A 16,599-nucleotide genomic window follows, 5' to 3' on the forward strand; every position below is an offset into this window, starting at 1 on the left:
GCTGTGCGCTGAGGTGCGGACGCCGCGTTCGCTCGTCCTCGCCTCGGGACACTGTCGCTGCGCGCCGCCGCCGCCCACAGCCAGCCACACGACCCCGACCCACGTCAGCCGCGCCCCGCCCTCCTCCCGCGCCCCCTCCCTCCTCCCGCGCCCCCTCCCCGCGTCCCTCCCCTCGGCCGCGCCCCCTGCCCTCCCGGAGTGGGCGCTTCCCATTCCCCGCGCCCAAGCCCCTCCCCGTATCCGGCGCCCACCCCGCACCGCCGACTCTGACTCAGCGTCCCCACAGGCGCGCGCAGCGCCGCAAGCAGAGTGTAGGACCCTCGGGGTTCTCTGGATATCCTCCCTCTGCATGCTGGCGGCTTGGAGGTGCTGCTCTTCATTCGAGAAAGAAGCGCCTACTGTGTGCCAGGCGGAAACGCCTCTTGCCTCGCTTGAGAGCTGGGCCTGGGCGAATGGACCCTGCGCCGGGTTTGATGTCATTCCAGTTTACCCTCTCTGCATCTGCTGCAAAGCGGGTCTCGTGCTCATACCCGGGCCCACGGCCACTTCATTGTCACTGAGGGCTGTGCGAGGGTCAGGCAACAGAGATGAGGGGTGACCACTCAGGTCCTTTAGTCTAAGCACGCACATCCATCTGCCATGGCGAACACAGTGAATCTCCTAGAAGCTGGTGGTGCCTGCTGGCCTTAAAGACTGGCAACCTGCGGCCTGGGTCCTGGTCCCAGCTGTGGCTCTGCTTTGCTGTATACCTTGGCAAGGGATCCCCCCACACAGACAGGATGGCCTCTCTGGCCTGGGGGGCATGATGGACGATACTCTCATACACGCTGCATTGGCATTGAGGCATCTAAAGGACATGATCCCAATGCCAGAGGAGAGGGTCTGGAAAGGCGATAGCCGATAGCCCACGTCAACCTACCCCAGGTTCTTGACTCCACCACAGGACAGAGTTCAAGGATAGAGTCACAGTAGAAAGTGAGAACAGGTTTAAATGTAACGAATAAGAGATACAGACTTCACAGAGCAGGCCCATAACAAGTATAATACAAAAGTAACAAATACACACTTAAAATTCAGTGCAAGAGTGCAGGCGGCTCAAGAGAGTGAGCAGCTGCTTGCTGAAAGTAAGTTTACACAAAAAAGAAAGCATACACACCTCAGCCTGCAAAGTGTGGTTTGGCTCCAGGAAAGTGAGCAACAACCCCGCTTTCTACTGGGATTCAACTTTTATAGTTTCCCTATCTAATACATATTTATGCTATCTAATGAATATAAAGTCCACCTTACTGAGCATGCTCGGCTATTAGGGTTATATAACCCCTTTCTACTGAGCATGCCCAGCCACTGGATTTGCCTAAGTCAACCCCCTGAGGTCTCAACTTCCCCTCCTTGGTGCCAAAAATAGGTCCAAACAACAACAGTTAACTCTCCTCTAGGGGAGGGCCGAGAGGAGGGTCCTGAGACCTTGGGGAGTGGCTCGAAACTCAGAGATGTGCCCTGAAACCCAAACCCAGGGAAACCAAGCACCTCCAATCTCAGTCCTGCCCCTGGGACAGCTGTGGGCTCCACTGAGGATGGTCCCCATCGGCCCCAAGCCATCTCGCAGGAATGGAGGGGGAACAGATCTGATTGAGCCCCCTGAGGAACAGTTAAAAGGCCTAGACAAACGTCACTCTCTAGTAGTGTAATAATCAGTTTCTGTTGCTTATGACAAAATACTAGAAACTGGGTATGTCGCCACCCAGGGGTCTCACATTGCAAGATGGTGGAAGCAGAGAGAGCAAGAGAGAGAAAGACAGACTCTCTCTTCTTTTAAGGCCCTCAGAACCACGCCCCTGACCACCATTTTTAATCCATTCACTACTGCACAGTCCTACAATCCAATCACCTCTTCAAGGCTCCACCTTTCAACTACCATCATAGGATTTCTCACCCTCTTAACAGTCACAGTGGGAACCAAGTTTCTAATACATAAAACATGGGGGACACAACTCAAGCTTCAGTGAGTTTGGGGGGGACATAATTCAATCCAGTACAGGGAGCAACCACCACAGTGGAGGCAAACACCGGGCTTAAGAACCAGGAAACTTTGGGTCCTCCCCAAGAGTTACATGACTTTGGAAAAGTCACTTTCCTCTCTGTGCCTCAGTTCCTTTTTTCTTTGAAATGGGGATACTAATAATCCTGACCCCAGGAGACTGTTGTGACGATAACAGGACACAACTCACAGAACGCTGCTTAGGACAGAGTAAGTGTTCAGAGTTGGCTGCCGTCATTAGACTTACTCAATGACTTGGTTTTTGCTAGTTCATCAGGAATTTGAAGTGCTTGAGAAGAAAATAGTATGTTAATGTTATAGAGTTTCAAATATTAAGACTATTTAACATTAATTTGAAGGTCTGGTTGTTAATGGTTTTTAAATATACTAAATAGAATAAGACATTATTTCTTAAATGTGTAACTTTTTACATTGAAACAATTTTACAAGAAGAAAACAGAAAATAAAAAAGGAAAACAGAAAATAAATGAAAAATAACTTTACCGTTGCTATAGTATTATCTATATCACAGAAGCCATCTTCAAGGCTAACCTGAAGTTGATGCTGATTCAACCCTTTGCCTAACTCCTGTCTGTTACCAGGTTCCTCCATGGGCATCACTCCGCTGCCCCCAACCTTCCCTCCTGTGGGCTCTCATAGCACCTGTCCCTGTTCCATCCTGTAACAGGCTGGGAAGCCCCCTTCTTCCCCATACTGCAGGGGGTGTCTGATGAGGGAGGGGCAGGAAATCTTCTCAGAAAGCAGGCTTTTCTAAATTAGTGTTGTTGGCTGGAAATATAATTCCAGCCACATATGTAATTTAAATTTTTCTAGTAGCCACATTTAAAAAAAGGAAAACAAGGGCCGGCCTGAGGCTCACTTGAGAGAGTGTGGTGCTGATAACACCAAGGCCATGGGTTCAGATCCCTATATAGGGATGGCCAGTTGCTCACTGGGTGAGCATGGTGCTGACGACACCAAGTCAAGGGTTAAGATCCCCTTACCGGTCATCTTAAAATAAATAAATAAATAAAATAAAATAAATTTAAAAAAAGAAAAACAGGCAAAATTAATTTTAATACTTTGTTTAACTCAATATATTAAAATAGCATTTCAACATATAATCAATATAGAAATTATCAATAAGAAATTTGACCGGTTTTTTTTGTCCCAAGTCTTCACCACCTGGTGCATGTATTACACTTAGAGCACATCTCTGTCCAGACCAGCGACACTTCCCATGGGACCAGTGGCTATCAAAGTGGAAAACACAGTTCTAAACTGTCTGAGCAAAATGCATCTTGCCATCCCTGGAGTTATTCTTCACAAATTCTCAGTCTAGTACATGGAGGTCCAAATATACTTCTTACTTACTAAAGTGACTTCAATCCTGCACCCAGTATCCTTGCCTAGGCCTAGGCCAGATGTCTGCATGCCTGCTGCTTAGCATATAGTTTGGTGCAAAGTTGATGCTTGTTAAAAGGCTGAAAGAATAAGGGGAAGCCCTTCATTTTGATAACTCCCCCAAGGCCTTGAACATGACTCTGTGAAAGCTCATTTGGACAACCATTCCTGAGTGCCTCCTATGTGCTGGCTGCTAGTGATAGACACCATTTCATCCGATCCCCACAGTGGCACATAGGGGACATCTCCTCCTCTGGTGAGGTGAGCATTGATCAGAATAGACACTGAGGGCAGCCTTAATGGGGGATGCCTGGGGCCAAACAGACAGTAAAACCTCATTCACCTGTTTCTGGGTGGTTGTGGCCTGTTTTGGTTAATTAATTTTTCTGGGTAATGGAAGGTTCACACTTCTTTGGTGTCGATTCCTGTCGATAAAAATCTTTCTAAAGCAGGTGAGTTGGTCTATTGGTCCTAATTGAATCTCCTTTGGTAATGGAAGGGTACTAGCCCTGGGGGTCCATATTCCTACTACAAATCTTCATTGTTCTGTACTGGAGATGTAACCATGGGAGGTGGGGACCAATGGGCAGATGACAATGACCCCAGACCAGCTCCTAGGAGATGTTTTTGGGGCCAAATCCTATGTTAGCTGGGAGGGGGCAAAATGGAGTTCAGAGAGATCCTTTTGTTGCATTTATCATGGCTCCAGGCCTTGGCCTCAGCTCTGCCAGGGCAGCTGGAATTGTCAGACCTCAGGACACCAGTCATCTTGTTGAAACCCACAGGAGATCTGGAGAGGCTGAGGTGCTGGGTTATTAATTCATCACAGAGGAAGCTTCTGCGGCAGGGTGGAACTCACAGGGCCAGCATCCAAAAAGCCCAACATGGAAGACAAAGGCAGCAGGAACTCCGGCACACTGGGGGGCAGTTAATGGGGGGGGGGGGTGGCCTCTTGGTGGCTCTCAAAAGGTCAGGCTGAGGCCTGGTGCCCTGACTCATTCCACAGTGGAGACCACCTGTGCAGACTGTTCATGACCACCAGAGTGGCTATTTTAGGGATCCTTGCATTCTCCTCTTTAATGCTCCAGCTGACCCTTGCCCTACAGAGGGCATTATTCTAGACAGGTACAACATCTGTATGGACTGAACCGTGTCACCCCCAAAATTCATATGCTAAAGCTCTAACCCCCAGTGTGAATATATTTGGAGATAGGGACTTTAAAAATGTAACTTAGAGGCCGGCCCGTGGCTCACTCAGGAGAGTGTGGTGCTGGTAACACCAAGGCCATGGGTTCAGATCCCTATCTAGGGATGGCTGGTTAGTTCACTGGGTGAGCATGGTGCAGACAACACCAAGTCAAGGGTTAAGATCTCCTTATTGGTCAAAAAAAAAAAAAATGTAACTTAGTTTAAATGAAGTCATAATGGTGGGGCCCTAATTCAATAGAACTCATGTCCGTATGAGAGGAGGAAGAGACATCAGAGCTTACTCTCTCCCCACGTGCCCGCAAAGAGGCTATGTGAGCACACAGTGAGATGGCAGCTACCTACAAGCCAAAAGAAGAGGCCCCAGAACGAAACCTACTTTGTCGGCACCTTGATCTCGGGCCAGCTTCAGAACTGCAAGAAATAAATTTCTGTTGTTTAAGTCATCCAGTCTGTGGTATTTTGTTATGATGGCTCTAGCAGACTAAGATAACATCCAACAGGCGATGAGGACACATTGGTGGACAAAGACAGAAAAAGAGCTTACCATCTAGGAGGAAAAACAGATGATAAACAAGTTAATAAATAATTTCAGATTGTGAGGTTATGGGGGAAAACAGTATTATGAGAGAATGAGTGGGATGGGTTTCCTTAAGGCTTCTCTGAGGTGACATCTGAACTGAGCAAGGATGACAAGAAGCCAGCTTTGTGCCTCTGAGGAAGTACATTCCAGACAGGAGAATTAGCTGCAAAGGTCCTAAGGCAGGAACAATGTAGGGGGGTGTGAGGCACAGCAAGGTCACTGAGGCTGGAACATGATGAATGAGAGGTGGGATGGGAGGAAAGGGTGGATGATGAGGATAAGCTGAAAAGTTTTTAGGGGGGTTTAAGTAGAGGAGGGAACATGATCTAATTTACCTGATACGGATGAGTTTGGCACTGTCCCCAACCTCTAACTCAGGAGACGGACAAGAAAACAGGCAAAAATCATTACAGTGTGATGGGTACTTTGACAAGGAAGTGCAGGGATTTTGCCAGTGTTAGGGCTAGGTCTAACTGTAGGTCTTTATCATATGTAATTAAGCTGAAATTTATCAAAGAATTGGTCTACCTCTGCTTTTCTCTACCCCCCCCCCCACCCCAAACAATATTAAACAACTGTCAGCACGCTGATTTCAGCCCTCAGATTTTTCAGTCTTTCCCAACTTGGACCTACATTTTGGGGTTGTGATGGCCGGCGCATAGAGGATTATGCTTGCAATCACGAAATTTCTTTCATGAGGAAAGGGACATTGTAACCCATTTTATTTCTCCTGGGGCAGAAATAATTGGCACTAAAAACATCCACTCAAACAGTCCCAACATTTCAGTTGCTCTTGTTCTTGAGTGGCAACACTAAACAAGCAAGAAGCATATTTCAGAACAGGGCATCTTTCCTCCTGGGCATCTGCAGGCATTGCAAGCTCTATTCTTGCAAGGTATGAAATGTATCTGTCTGGGAAGGAAACAATGATATTGGTGGTTTAGCGATGATGGGGTGGGGGTGTCAGTAGGTACAGGAAAGTGCAGGAGGTGAGACAAGGGCCAGGAGATGGTGGAGTTCAGGTCATCACATCGCTGTCATCTATGACGGTAACCACGGGTTACCAGGAAGAGCTCACTGTTCAGCTGCTCTCATAGACGGAGTCTGTAGGTGAGGCGCGACAGTAACTCCCTTCAAGGCGCCTCCGGGTCCGGCCCATGCCGCCTCACCTGGGAATCTGGGCGTTCTGCCCTATTACCTCCTCTGTCTCTTCATTGCTCTGGCCTCTCTCCATCTGGTTTTGCTCTCGGTGGAGGGCATCTGCCCCGCCAGGTAGCAGCGGATACAAAGCGGTCCCCCGCGATCTAGCCTCAGGGTGACACAGCTGCAGAACCAATGGGCCTATCTGCCACCGGGACGGCCACCTCCAGGGGAACACCAGGGTGTTCCTTTGGTAACGGGGTCTCGGTCTATCTTCAACCTTCCAAAGACCCTCCTTGCCTCCTCCCCCTTCTGCAGGCTAAGGACCCCAGGAAGGGAGCGGGAAGAAAACCCCGTCCCGACTGTCACGTTCAGTCCAGAGGTGGCCTCTACCCGGCCCGACCGCCGCCAACTCGGGAAGACCCTCGGGTGCCCACCGTCCCGCACACCCCACCCACCTCGGCCTGGCTCCTGAGAGATTTAGGGGCAGGAAGAGCCCAGAGAAACTTGACACCATCCCGCCCCTGCATTCCGGCCGGCGGGGGCTTAAAGGGCTGGCGGGCCCACCCGGGCGTGGACGACCCTCCCCGCTCCCGCCGCCCGCTTAGGCCGCACCCACTTGGGGGCGGTGCGCCGGGGCCTATTTCTCGGTCGGCGGGCGCGGCCACTTTAAGCGGGGGCGGGACTGCGCGCGACTGAGCGGCAGCGGCGGCGGTGGTGGCTGCGAAGGCTTCGTTGGGGGCCCGGGCCGGGGCTGCAGGAGGCCGGCCGCCGAGGTCTGGGTAAGCGCGCACGGCCGGCCGAACGGTCCGGGAGGCGAACGCGTTCTCCGGGAGTGGGGAAGCCTCTGCGGCGCGGCGGCTCCACGGAGAGACAGAGAGGGGGCTCCCAGCGCCGCGGGCTCCCCCAGGCCCCGGTCGGAGCCCAGCCGAAGCGGCGGGGCGGGCGGGGGTCCTCACCTTCGCCACTCCTGGCTGAGCTGGGGGGAAGCAATGGAAAGCGCAGGGCTGGCGGGCGCGAGGATTGACCCTCGGCGCTCGCCGTAGCATGGCCTGGGAGGTGGTCGCTGAAAACCCGGGGACCGTGACAAAAGGAGGGAACCGGAGGGTCGTTTGCGACTGGAGAGATCGGGCGAAGGTGTGGGCCCCGTCCCCCAGGAGGCCTCTCCCGGCCAGCCTGGCACCTCCTGGCTTCCACGCAGCACCTGGCTTGCCGGGCCGGCGCGGAGAGCGGAGGTAGCGGCGACGACAGCGCCCCCTCTGGCCCGGCGGCGCCGCCTCAGGCTGGGCGGAGCGGGGCTGACCGCGGGCGGTGGGGCAGTTAGCCCGGTGCTCGGGCGTGACGCCGGCCCTGGCCCTCCCACCTGGGCCAGGACATTGTGGGCTCGTCGGCAGCCCCGTCTGGGCCCTTGGCCTCCGAGATTTTGGAGCAGTTTTTCAACAGACAGGAGGAATAGGACGCTTTCTTTCGTCAGGTCCCCGGGGCCCAGCGGCAAGCGGAGCCTGGCTTTTCTGGGCCCCGGGAAATGGAAGAGTTGACGACTCTTGTGAAAAAAGGGTACCGAGCCTGTAAAAAGTTTGTGCAGGGCTCGGGGTCGGGGGAGATTCTTAGACAGGAGGAGGCCGTGACCCTGAGTCTTGGGTGCGCTGGGATGGGGATGGGGGTGTGGGGCCTTCGGTGTTTGGAGGAGAGAGCGTGACCGCAAGAGTTAAGCTGTTGCCAAGTCATCCAGCAGGGCTGACAGATCTCTCATCTTGGTTTCCTGAGTGACTTCTCCTGCCCTGAGCCAGAGGATTGGGGCTTTCGGTGGGCTATCATAGGACAGCTGTGGGCATCCCCTCTGCATCAGAGAAGTGTTTTTGGTGTCTTTGGAAAAGAGTGGCAGGAAGGACACCCTCCCTGGTGTCAGGGTGTCCCCATCGTCTGTGTCAGCTGCAAAGGAGTGTAGGGCAGGGCATTGGAAAGGCCTACAGAGCAGTTATTGGAGTGTCTGTTGAAGAAAGAATGAAGCCACGAAACCACCTCGTAATGCACAGTGAAATTAAGCAATGAGGATGGGTAAAGACAGTTTCACCAGGTTCTCTGGACACTTGTGGCAGCTCTTAAAATAGAAACCAAGTATGCATCTATGTATCAGCTTGGAGCAGCAGTTCTCTAAGTGTGATCATCAACAGCCTGTTCTGATTCACTCAGGTGCTTTTGAAGCATTTCTTCAAGGAGCATTTTTTTTTTTTTTTTTTTGAGTGCCTACTGTGTGCCAGCTGCAAATTAAATTTACAGCTTCCCGGGCCCCTCACCAAACCACAGCTTTTGGGGTGGTGCTTAGGAGTCTGCCTTTGGCACCCGGTAATTTTAATGCATGCTGAAGTTTGAGAACCGATCACCTAGGGCAGGGGTTGCCAAACCACAGCCAGCAGGCCAAATTCAGTCTGCTGCCTGTTTTTACACAACCCATGAACTAAGAACGTTTTTATTTTTTTTAATAGTTAAGGGGAAAATCAAAGAGAGAATAATAATTCATGATGAATGAGAATTATATGAAATTCAAATTTCAGCATCCATAAATAAGATTTTACTGGAACAAAGCCTTGTTCATTCAGTTAGGTGCTGTCTGTGACTGCTTTCTGGCTACAACAGAGCTGAGTAGTTGTGACAGACTGCATGCCTACAAAAGCTAAAATATTTACTATCTGGCTCTTTACAGAAAATGTTTGCCAACCCCTGGTTTAAGGAATAAAGGAAACAGAATAGGAAAGAAGATCATCTATACATAAAAATCATGTTTAGAAATTAATAGACAAAATAGATTTCAGTAAATTTCATATTTAAAAAAGCAGAGGGAATAGTGTTATATTCTGGATTAATGTGAAAGTATTTAGATTAATACAGGCATTTGGGTAAGATTTTCATAGAGATTGTGAGCCTGTACCCTTGATAAGTTGGCTAACCATATGCTTCTCTTCATAGGCTGGGTGAACTCATGGACCTGATACCTTTCTCTTGAGAAACAAACCAGTTCAAAAGAAAAATGGCATTTGTTGCAACACCAGGGGCCACAGTGGTTGACCAAACCACTCTGATGAAAAAATATCTTCAGTTTGTGGCAGCTCTGACAGATGTAAATACACGTGAGTTGATCCTTTTTGTCATTAAGAAGTGCATTGATATGACTCCTTTATCTCTACTCAAGTGATGTGCACACTAATAGTGTTAACTTTTATCCTTATTTTCTTTTACTCTACCTTTTGGAGGAGCAAAGTGATGAGCAAGACTGGCTAGAGCCCCAAAGAGGCACATTTGTGTGTGTATCTGTGTGTATTTTTGTATGTGTCCTTGTGTGTATCTGTATCCTTGTCTGTGCATGCACACCTGTGTCTGGGAGTACAAATGTGTGTGACTGGTTATAGGGAGCTAGCTATGTGCCTTCTGTTGGGCTATGACAGTCAAACTGATAAGATCTGATTGCTTCACTTAAATTATTTAATACATTAATTTTAGGAACATCCTTAACACAATTACAGTTACCTGATGGTTTGTTTTGTCGTTTACAGCTGATGAAACGAAGTTAAAAATGATGCAAGAAGTTAGTGAGAATTTTGAGGTATGAGCTTTGACATTTTATATTTTTCGTTTCGAGGTAAATATTCACATGTGCTTTCCTTTTCTGCTTTGTCAGTCTTTTTACTAGTAACTCAAAAATAATTGTCTTTGTTAATGTAATTCATTATATTTCAAAACTGGAATTTGAAAATTTGTAGTGTCTTCACAGTAGTAATAGTGAACTATGTTGAGGAATGTTGGTTTTGTCTTGGTTGCTTTATTTTCGCTTTTATTTACTTATTTATTTTTTTAAAAAGATGACCGATAAGGGAATCTTAACCCTTGATGTGGTGTTGTCAGCACCATGTTCACCCAGTGAGCTAACCGGCCATCCCTATATGGGATCCGAACCCGTAGCCTTGGTGTTATAAGCACCACACTCTCCCGAGTGAGCCACGGGCCGGCCCTATTTTTGTTTTTAAATATAGTAGTTCTTTTAGGTACATACTCTTGAGATGCACTCCAACATACATTATGAATTTGTTATGCTCAGGTAATAGATGGTGTGTTATTGTGGAACAAGATCTGGACATATATTCTGGCTCTATTACTTAGGACTTCTATAACCTTGATCAAGCAGTTTATCTCTTCTGGGCCTCCCATCCTGCAATTTTATATAGTAAAATTGTATTCTTCAGTCTTTTTTGTGTTTGCTTGTTCTTCAGATAGGATAATTTCTATTGATCTGTCTTTGGGTTCACTGACTTTTTCTGTAATTTCCAGTCTGCTGGGTTTTTAAGACATTTCAGTTTAATTATATTTTATATTTTTAAATTTGAGTTGTTGTACTTTCAGTTCTGCAATTTATATTTGATTCTTTATAGATTTCATTTCTCTGCAGATTCCCTATCTGTTTATTTATTAAGACCATGTTCTCCCTTTATTTTTTAATATATTTATAATAGCTGCTTTAAAATCTTTGTCTACTAAATTCAACATTTGGGCTATCTGAGGGTCAATTTCTGTTGGCTGTGGGTCACATTATCCTGTTTCTCTACGTGTCTAGTAATTTTTGATTATGCAGTGGACATTATATGTGAAATGTTGTTGGGACTCTAGATTCTGTTACTTCCCTCTGAAGAATGTTGATATTTTTTTGTAGTAAGCATTTCAGTTGTCAGCTGATCTCATTGAACTTACGTAGAGTTGGTTTTATGCTTTGGTTGAGAGGATCTGTGGAAAGCCCAAGGTACTTCCCAAGTCCCTCTAACTTGGTGGGATTTAACCTCCCAACTCTTATTTCCCTGGCAATCTCATCAGAGGTTGATTTTAGGCTTTGTTGGGGCTGGTCTAGAATAGGCCTTATTCTAGGGCATGGTCCTTCATCAGCTGGATGTTGGATGTTTGGGATGTTATCAAGGTGTTAAGTATGCTAGGTTTGAACTCCAACCTCCTCTAACATTGCTAGATCTCTGGTATCTTGGTTCATCTCTCAATCCTAGAGCCTCTGCTCTGGTAAGCTTTAGGTAGTATTACCTTACGTGTGTGCAGCCCAGCCTTCAGTCAAAGCCCCAAGGACTCACAGGACACTATCTCCACCCCCTCCCATCACCACTGTGTACTTCATTTTTCTCTGGGGCTCTGCCTTGCAGGTTCCAGCCACTTCAGCTGTCCTAAACTCTGATGTTTGCCTCCTCAGCTCAGTAGGCCTCTGCTCTACTTAGCATCCAGCTTGCTGAGCCCCAGTCAGGAAATTGTACCTAGGCAGAGAGCCCTAGTAATCATTGAGTTCAGCTTGTACATTTACCTTCTCTTGGAAATCATGGTGTCTAAATCCATTCAGTGTTGCTAAACAGAATACCTGAAGTTGGTTAATTTATAAAGAAAAGAAATTTATTTGGCTCATGATTCTGTGGGCTAGAAAGTCCAAGAGTATGGTGCCAGCATACTTGGTGAGGGCCATGTGCTGCCTTATGGGAAAGAAAAGCAGAAAGGTAAGCGGGCATGCGTGAAAAGACCAAACATGAGAGGCAGCCTCACTTATAACAACCTTCCCTCTTGGGAACTGGGCATTAATCTATTCATGAAGGCAGTGCCCCCATGGTCCACACACCTCACTTGGCCCCACCTCCCAACACTGCCATATTGCCAAATCAGATTTCCACATGAGTTTTGGTAGGGACAAACCATATCCAAATCATAGTACATGGCCTTGTACTGTTCCTTGCCTAACACCAGATAAGAAAGTCATAGTCCTTATTTGTAATGTGGGAATAATAAAACCTTTCTCACAGAGTATTAAGATTAAGAACAATACAAAAAATGTTTCCTAACCTCTGGTATAATAATTTGAATTAAAACATTGAATAAATGCTGGTGGATTGAATCAGATACCCTACTATCTATAGTAATGGATAGTATTTTAGTTAAGCTTTTTTTTTTTCTTTTTTCTTTTTTATTTATTTATTTATTTATAAAGATGACCGGTAAGGGGATCTCAACCCTTGGCTTGGTGTTGTCAGCACCACGCTCAGCCAATGAACCAACCGCCATCCCTATATGGGATCCGAACCCGTGGCCTTGGTGTTATCAGCACCGCACTCTCCCAAGTGAACCACGGGCCAGCCCTTTTTTTTTTTTTTTTTTTTCTTTTTTAAATAGACATTTTCAAGGACTTGTTCACTTGAGCTGAGCTGGAAGAAAAACATTCTGAGATATTTAGAATTCTAACTAAAGAGCTTTCTGTTCTGCCCAAGCTGCTAATGCAAGCTGTTAAAAAAAATACTGTACATAAAAAGAGGTGGGAGGTAGTAGAGGATAAGCCTGCATTCTGCATTTTATTGGAAGAGCTGGTATGAGAGAACCATAATCCTAGCAGGTTTATTTGAGAGGCTGAAATCCTGGGGCAGCCTGTAAACCTGCAGGAGCAAGCACATGGGCCAAACCCCTGAGTGTGGGCATGGGGCTATCTGGATTGTGTCTGGCCCTTTAGAGGTTCTGAGACTTTGCTGTACTTTCTAGTGTCTGGCAGTTAGCAAGTTAGTTCCTGGTTTTTGGTCTCAGATGCATTGATTAAATTAACAGAATTATAAGTTAGCAAAGCAGTATACTTGGAGGCATTTCCAAGTACAGATGCTCCTTAGCTTATGATGGGATTACGTCCCGATAAACCTATTATAAGTTGAAAATGCATTTAATACACTTAACCTACCAAACATCATAGCTTAGCCTAGCCTACATTAAATGTGCTCAGAACACTTAACATTAGCTTACAATTGGGCAAAATCATGTAACATAAAGTGTATTTTATAATAAACTGTTGAATATCTCATGTACCTCGTATTGCTGTCCCAGGAAAAGATCAAAATTTAGAAGTATGTCAAAATTCTGATGGTTTTGTACCATCATAAACTCAAATTCATGTCAAGCCATCATAAGTCAGAGACCAACTGTAGTAATTTTTGAAATGATATAAATCTTTACCTTAAATGAAATTCAGATGACTGAGTTCTTCACAGAATAAAATACTGGAATGACCATCTGTAGGCAATTGTAAATTACCACCGCCATAACCCCAGAAAAATATTTAAATGGAGTGAAATTTTAAAAAGAATAAACTCCCAGTGATTTCAGGAGATTTAGAGATTCGTTTCACTACTTTAGGGATAAAATTCTCGGCTAAGAAATTATTGTATGGACCATCTTTCAAGACAGAAAATACAGAAACCTTCGAGTTAGAAATTGCATGAAAAGTTCATCTTGGTCAAAATACTGGCAGGATAACTGGGCACTTGTTGAATGAATCCTTTTTATTGGAGAAATTCAGAACTTGCATATTTGAAAGCTGTGTAATCAGTAGTTAGTATAGGCTGTAATGCAGATGTGCTTGACTTCTTGTTCAGCATTCTAGAAGGAATCTCATCTCTTTAAATCCTTGAGTGTGGGTCTTTCATAAAAAGTCTTCAGCTTTAGGGATGAAAGGTGACAAATACAGTCCTTGTCGCCAACAAATTCAGTCTTCTTGGGGAGAAGCTATTTAGGTTCTGCACAACTCCCGGGGCTGTCTTCCATACAGTGTTCAGTGTGAATGGAGACCCCCAGAGACTGAGGCTCGGGGGTGTGTCCCAGGTACTGCAGTAGTTTCTTTCCTTTCTCTTGTAGCACCACAGTGCTTTCTGATTTTTATCTGTTTCTTTGTCCCTTCCTGTCTAGACTACTCTTCTGAGATTACCTTATATAATAGATGACCCAAAATCTTTATTTTCAGCTTTACATAAAACTGTCCAGGTGCCTTGTCTCACCAGTTTGGCAGACTCGTGATAGTAAAAGTTTAACTCCTTTTTCTTAGACTCCCATCCCCATGATACTGAACTTTTTTTTTAGTGCCTTTTACACTCATGCTTTCTCTTGATTTTGTACCTTTGCATATGCTTTTCCTAGAACCTTCTTCTTTGCCACCTTTTTCTTGGATAACTCCTACTTGCCTTTCAGGTTTTAGTGTAAATATCACTTCTTCAGGAAGGTGTCCTCTGCCCTTGGTTCCATCTATTAAATTATGTCCCATTGTTACATGTTTTCTTGGTTGCCAGCACTTCCCCTGTCCTAGTTCTGTATTGCTAGTTCTTTTTGTGGATAACTGTCCTCCCTGCCATGCTGCCTCACCCATTTCTGAGGGCGTGGATTATATCTGTTTCCTTCTTTATTTTACCTCCTTTGAGTTCATGATAGGAGCTCAATAAATATTTCTTAAATGAGTAAGTGAGGCATTAAAAGAGAAAAGGGACTTGGGTGTTAGATATACCTGATTTGAATCTACTTCCAAAACGTAACAAACATCTCTGATGTTCGGCAGGTTTTTTAACCTCTCTGTACCTCTTTATCTGTGAAATGGAGATAATACACTTATTTTAGGGTTGTGGTGAGGACCAAGTGAGAAAGAATAAAAGGTATATAGCACAGTATTGGCACATAGGTGCTCTGTAAATAATAATATATAACATTTATTCAGCATTTACCATAGGAATTTTTATGAACTTTACATATATTAACTAATGTAATCTTTACAATAGTCCTATCGGGAAATAATGTGATCCCCAGAGAGGTTAATAACTGTCCAAGGTTTACATTTCCTAAATGGGATCCAGAAACTGCACTAGTAAACATTTTACTGAACTATCTCCAAGCTATAGTTTCATTTCCTATTCTCTTTTTAAAATCAGTGCTGGGCTAAATAATGGATTAGATTAGATTATAATATAAGTAATATAGATCTAATTAACAAATTAGAGTTTTAGATTGGAAAAAGATGTCAGTTTGTTTAGACTGTTTATTTTTCAGATGAAGAAACCAAGATCGAGAAGCTGAATGACTTTTCAGAGGTCTCATACTTGGGTCGTGGTAGAGCCAGTCTAGAATGGCTACAAGTTCAACATTTTTATTTTATTTTATTTTTGTGGCTGGTGGGTAAAAAGGTTATAACACCCTTGATCTTGGTGTTATAACTGTGCATTCTAACCAACTGAGTTAAATGGCCAGCCCCAACTTCAACATTTTCCACAGCGTTGGTGTTTCAAATTTTAACAGTAAAGTTTTAGCATTTAGTTCTCTTGAATTAGATTTCAGAAGCAACAATCATCCTAATTTATTTAAAACTATGTTGTTACTAAAGCATCTTAAAAGTATTAAAAATTACTGTTGGCTCTGCTAAAATGTTTTATATTCCTTTTAGGTTATTATAATGGTATGTGAATGTGAAATGAAAATATGTACATGTAACTTAATAGGGTTTTTCTTTTATTTTTGCCTAATTAGAATGTAACATCGTCTCCTCAGTATTCTACATTCCTGGAACATATTATCCCTCGATTTCTTACATTTCTCCAAGATGGAGAAGTTCAGTTTCTTCAGGAAAAGCCAGCCCAGGTAATCTGTTCAAAATATCAATGAGAGAAAACTGTCATTGCTGTAGGATTGCAAGCATTTATGAATTAAAATAACTCAGAAAACTTATGTTTCCACTTAAAAATGAAAGAGATTTTTTTCACTTAAGGATAACTTTGTCCAAGACCATTGCCTCCTCAATTAAATGTCTTGGTTTTATTTTCCCTATGCCATCTCTCTTTCACAATTTAAATTATATACATATGCCTACTGGATTTTTTTTTTTTTTTTTTTTTTGGCATCTGGCGGGTACTGGGATCCAAACCCTTGACCTTGCTGTTACAAGGCAGCACACTGACCAACTTAGCCAACTGGCCAGCCATATACCTATTAGTGATGTATGTATGTGCACTGTTTATTATAGACAAATTCAAATATATAAAAAAGAAGGAGCAATAGTTCAGTGATATCCCCCATACCTGTTCAACTCTAATCTTATTAATTTCAATTCTTGTAACTCAAAGCCAATTTTGTTTTATCTGTAAACTGTTCCCCCACCCCTCCCCTCCTCCTTGGACTTTTTTTTTTGGCAACTGGCTGGTATAGGGGTCTGAACCCTTGACCTCGATGTTATTGACACCACGCTCTAACCAAGTGAGCTAATCAGCCAATCCCTCCTTGAACATTTTAAAACAGTCCTATTATGCCATTTTTTTCTATAAATATTTCAGCCTATATCTCTTAAAAATAAGTTTAAATAGATATTACCATGATACCAGTGAAAGTTTATTGGTAAATAAAGCATTTT

General features: G+C 44.9%; 1 protein-coding gene and 1 non-coding gene across 11 annotated transcripts in view; both read left to right on the plus strand.

Moving 5' to 3' along the window:
- Window positions 1–7,059: 7,059 nt before the first annotated feature.
- The window catches only part of TRRAP (transformation/transcription domain associated protein), a 129,942-nt gene continuing 120,402 nt past the window's right edge, over window positions 7,060–16,599 (plus strand). For all 10 annotated transcript variants that reach the window (XM_063088299.1, XM_063088304.1, XM_063088303.1 and 7 more), the window contains exons 1-4: window positions 7,060–7,153; window positions 9,339–9,499; window positions 9,923–9,972; window positions 15,723–15,833. In XM_063088299.1, coding sequence (XP_062944369.1) covers window positions 9,400–9,499; window positions 9,923–9,972; window positions 15,723–15,833 — 261 coding nt within the window. In that variant the 5' untranslated portion in view covers window positions 7,060–7,153; window positions 9,339–9,399. The remainder of the gene's footprint in view (window positions 7,154–9,338; window positions 9,500–9,922; window positions 9,973–15,722; window positions 15,834–16,599) is intronic.
- On the plus strand, window positions 9,619–9,840 carry LOC134374482 (small nucleolar RNA ZL1). Its single transcript, XR_010023324.1, has one exon. It is a non-coding gene; the product is annotated as a small nucleolar RNA ZL1 (small nucleolar RNA).

This window comes from Cynocephalus volans, chromosome 3 (assembly GCF_027409185.1).
Source record: "Cynocephalus volans isolate mCynVol1 chromosome 3, mCynVol1.pri, whole genome shotgun sequence".
In the NCBI taxonomy this organism is placed as follows: Eukaryota; Metazoa; Chordata; class Mammalia; order Dermoptera; family Cynocephalidae; genus Cynocephalus; species Cynocephalus volans.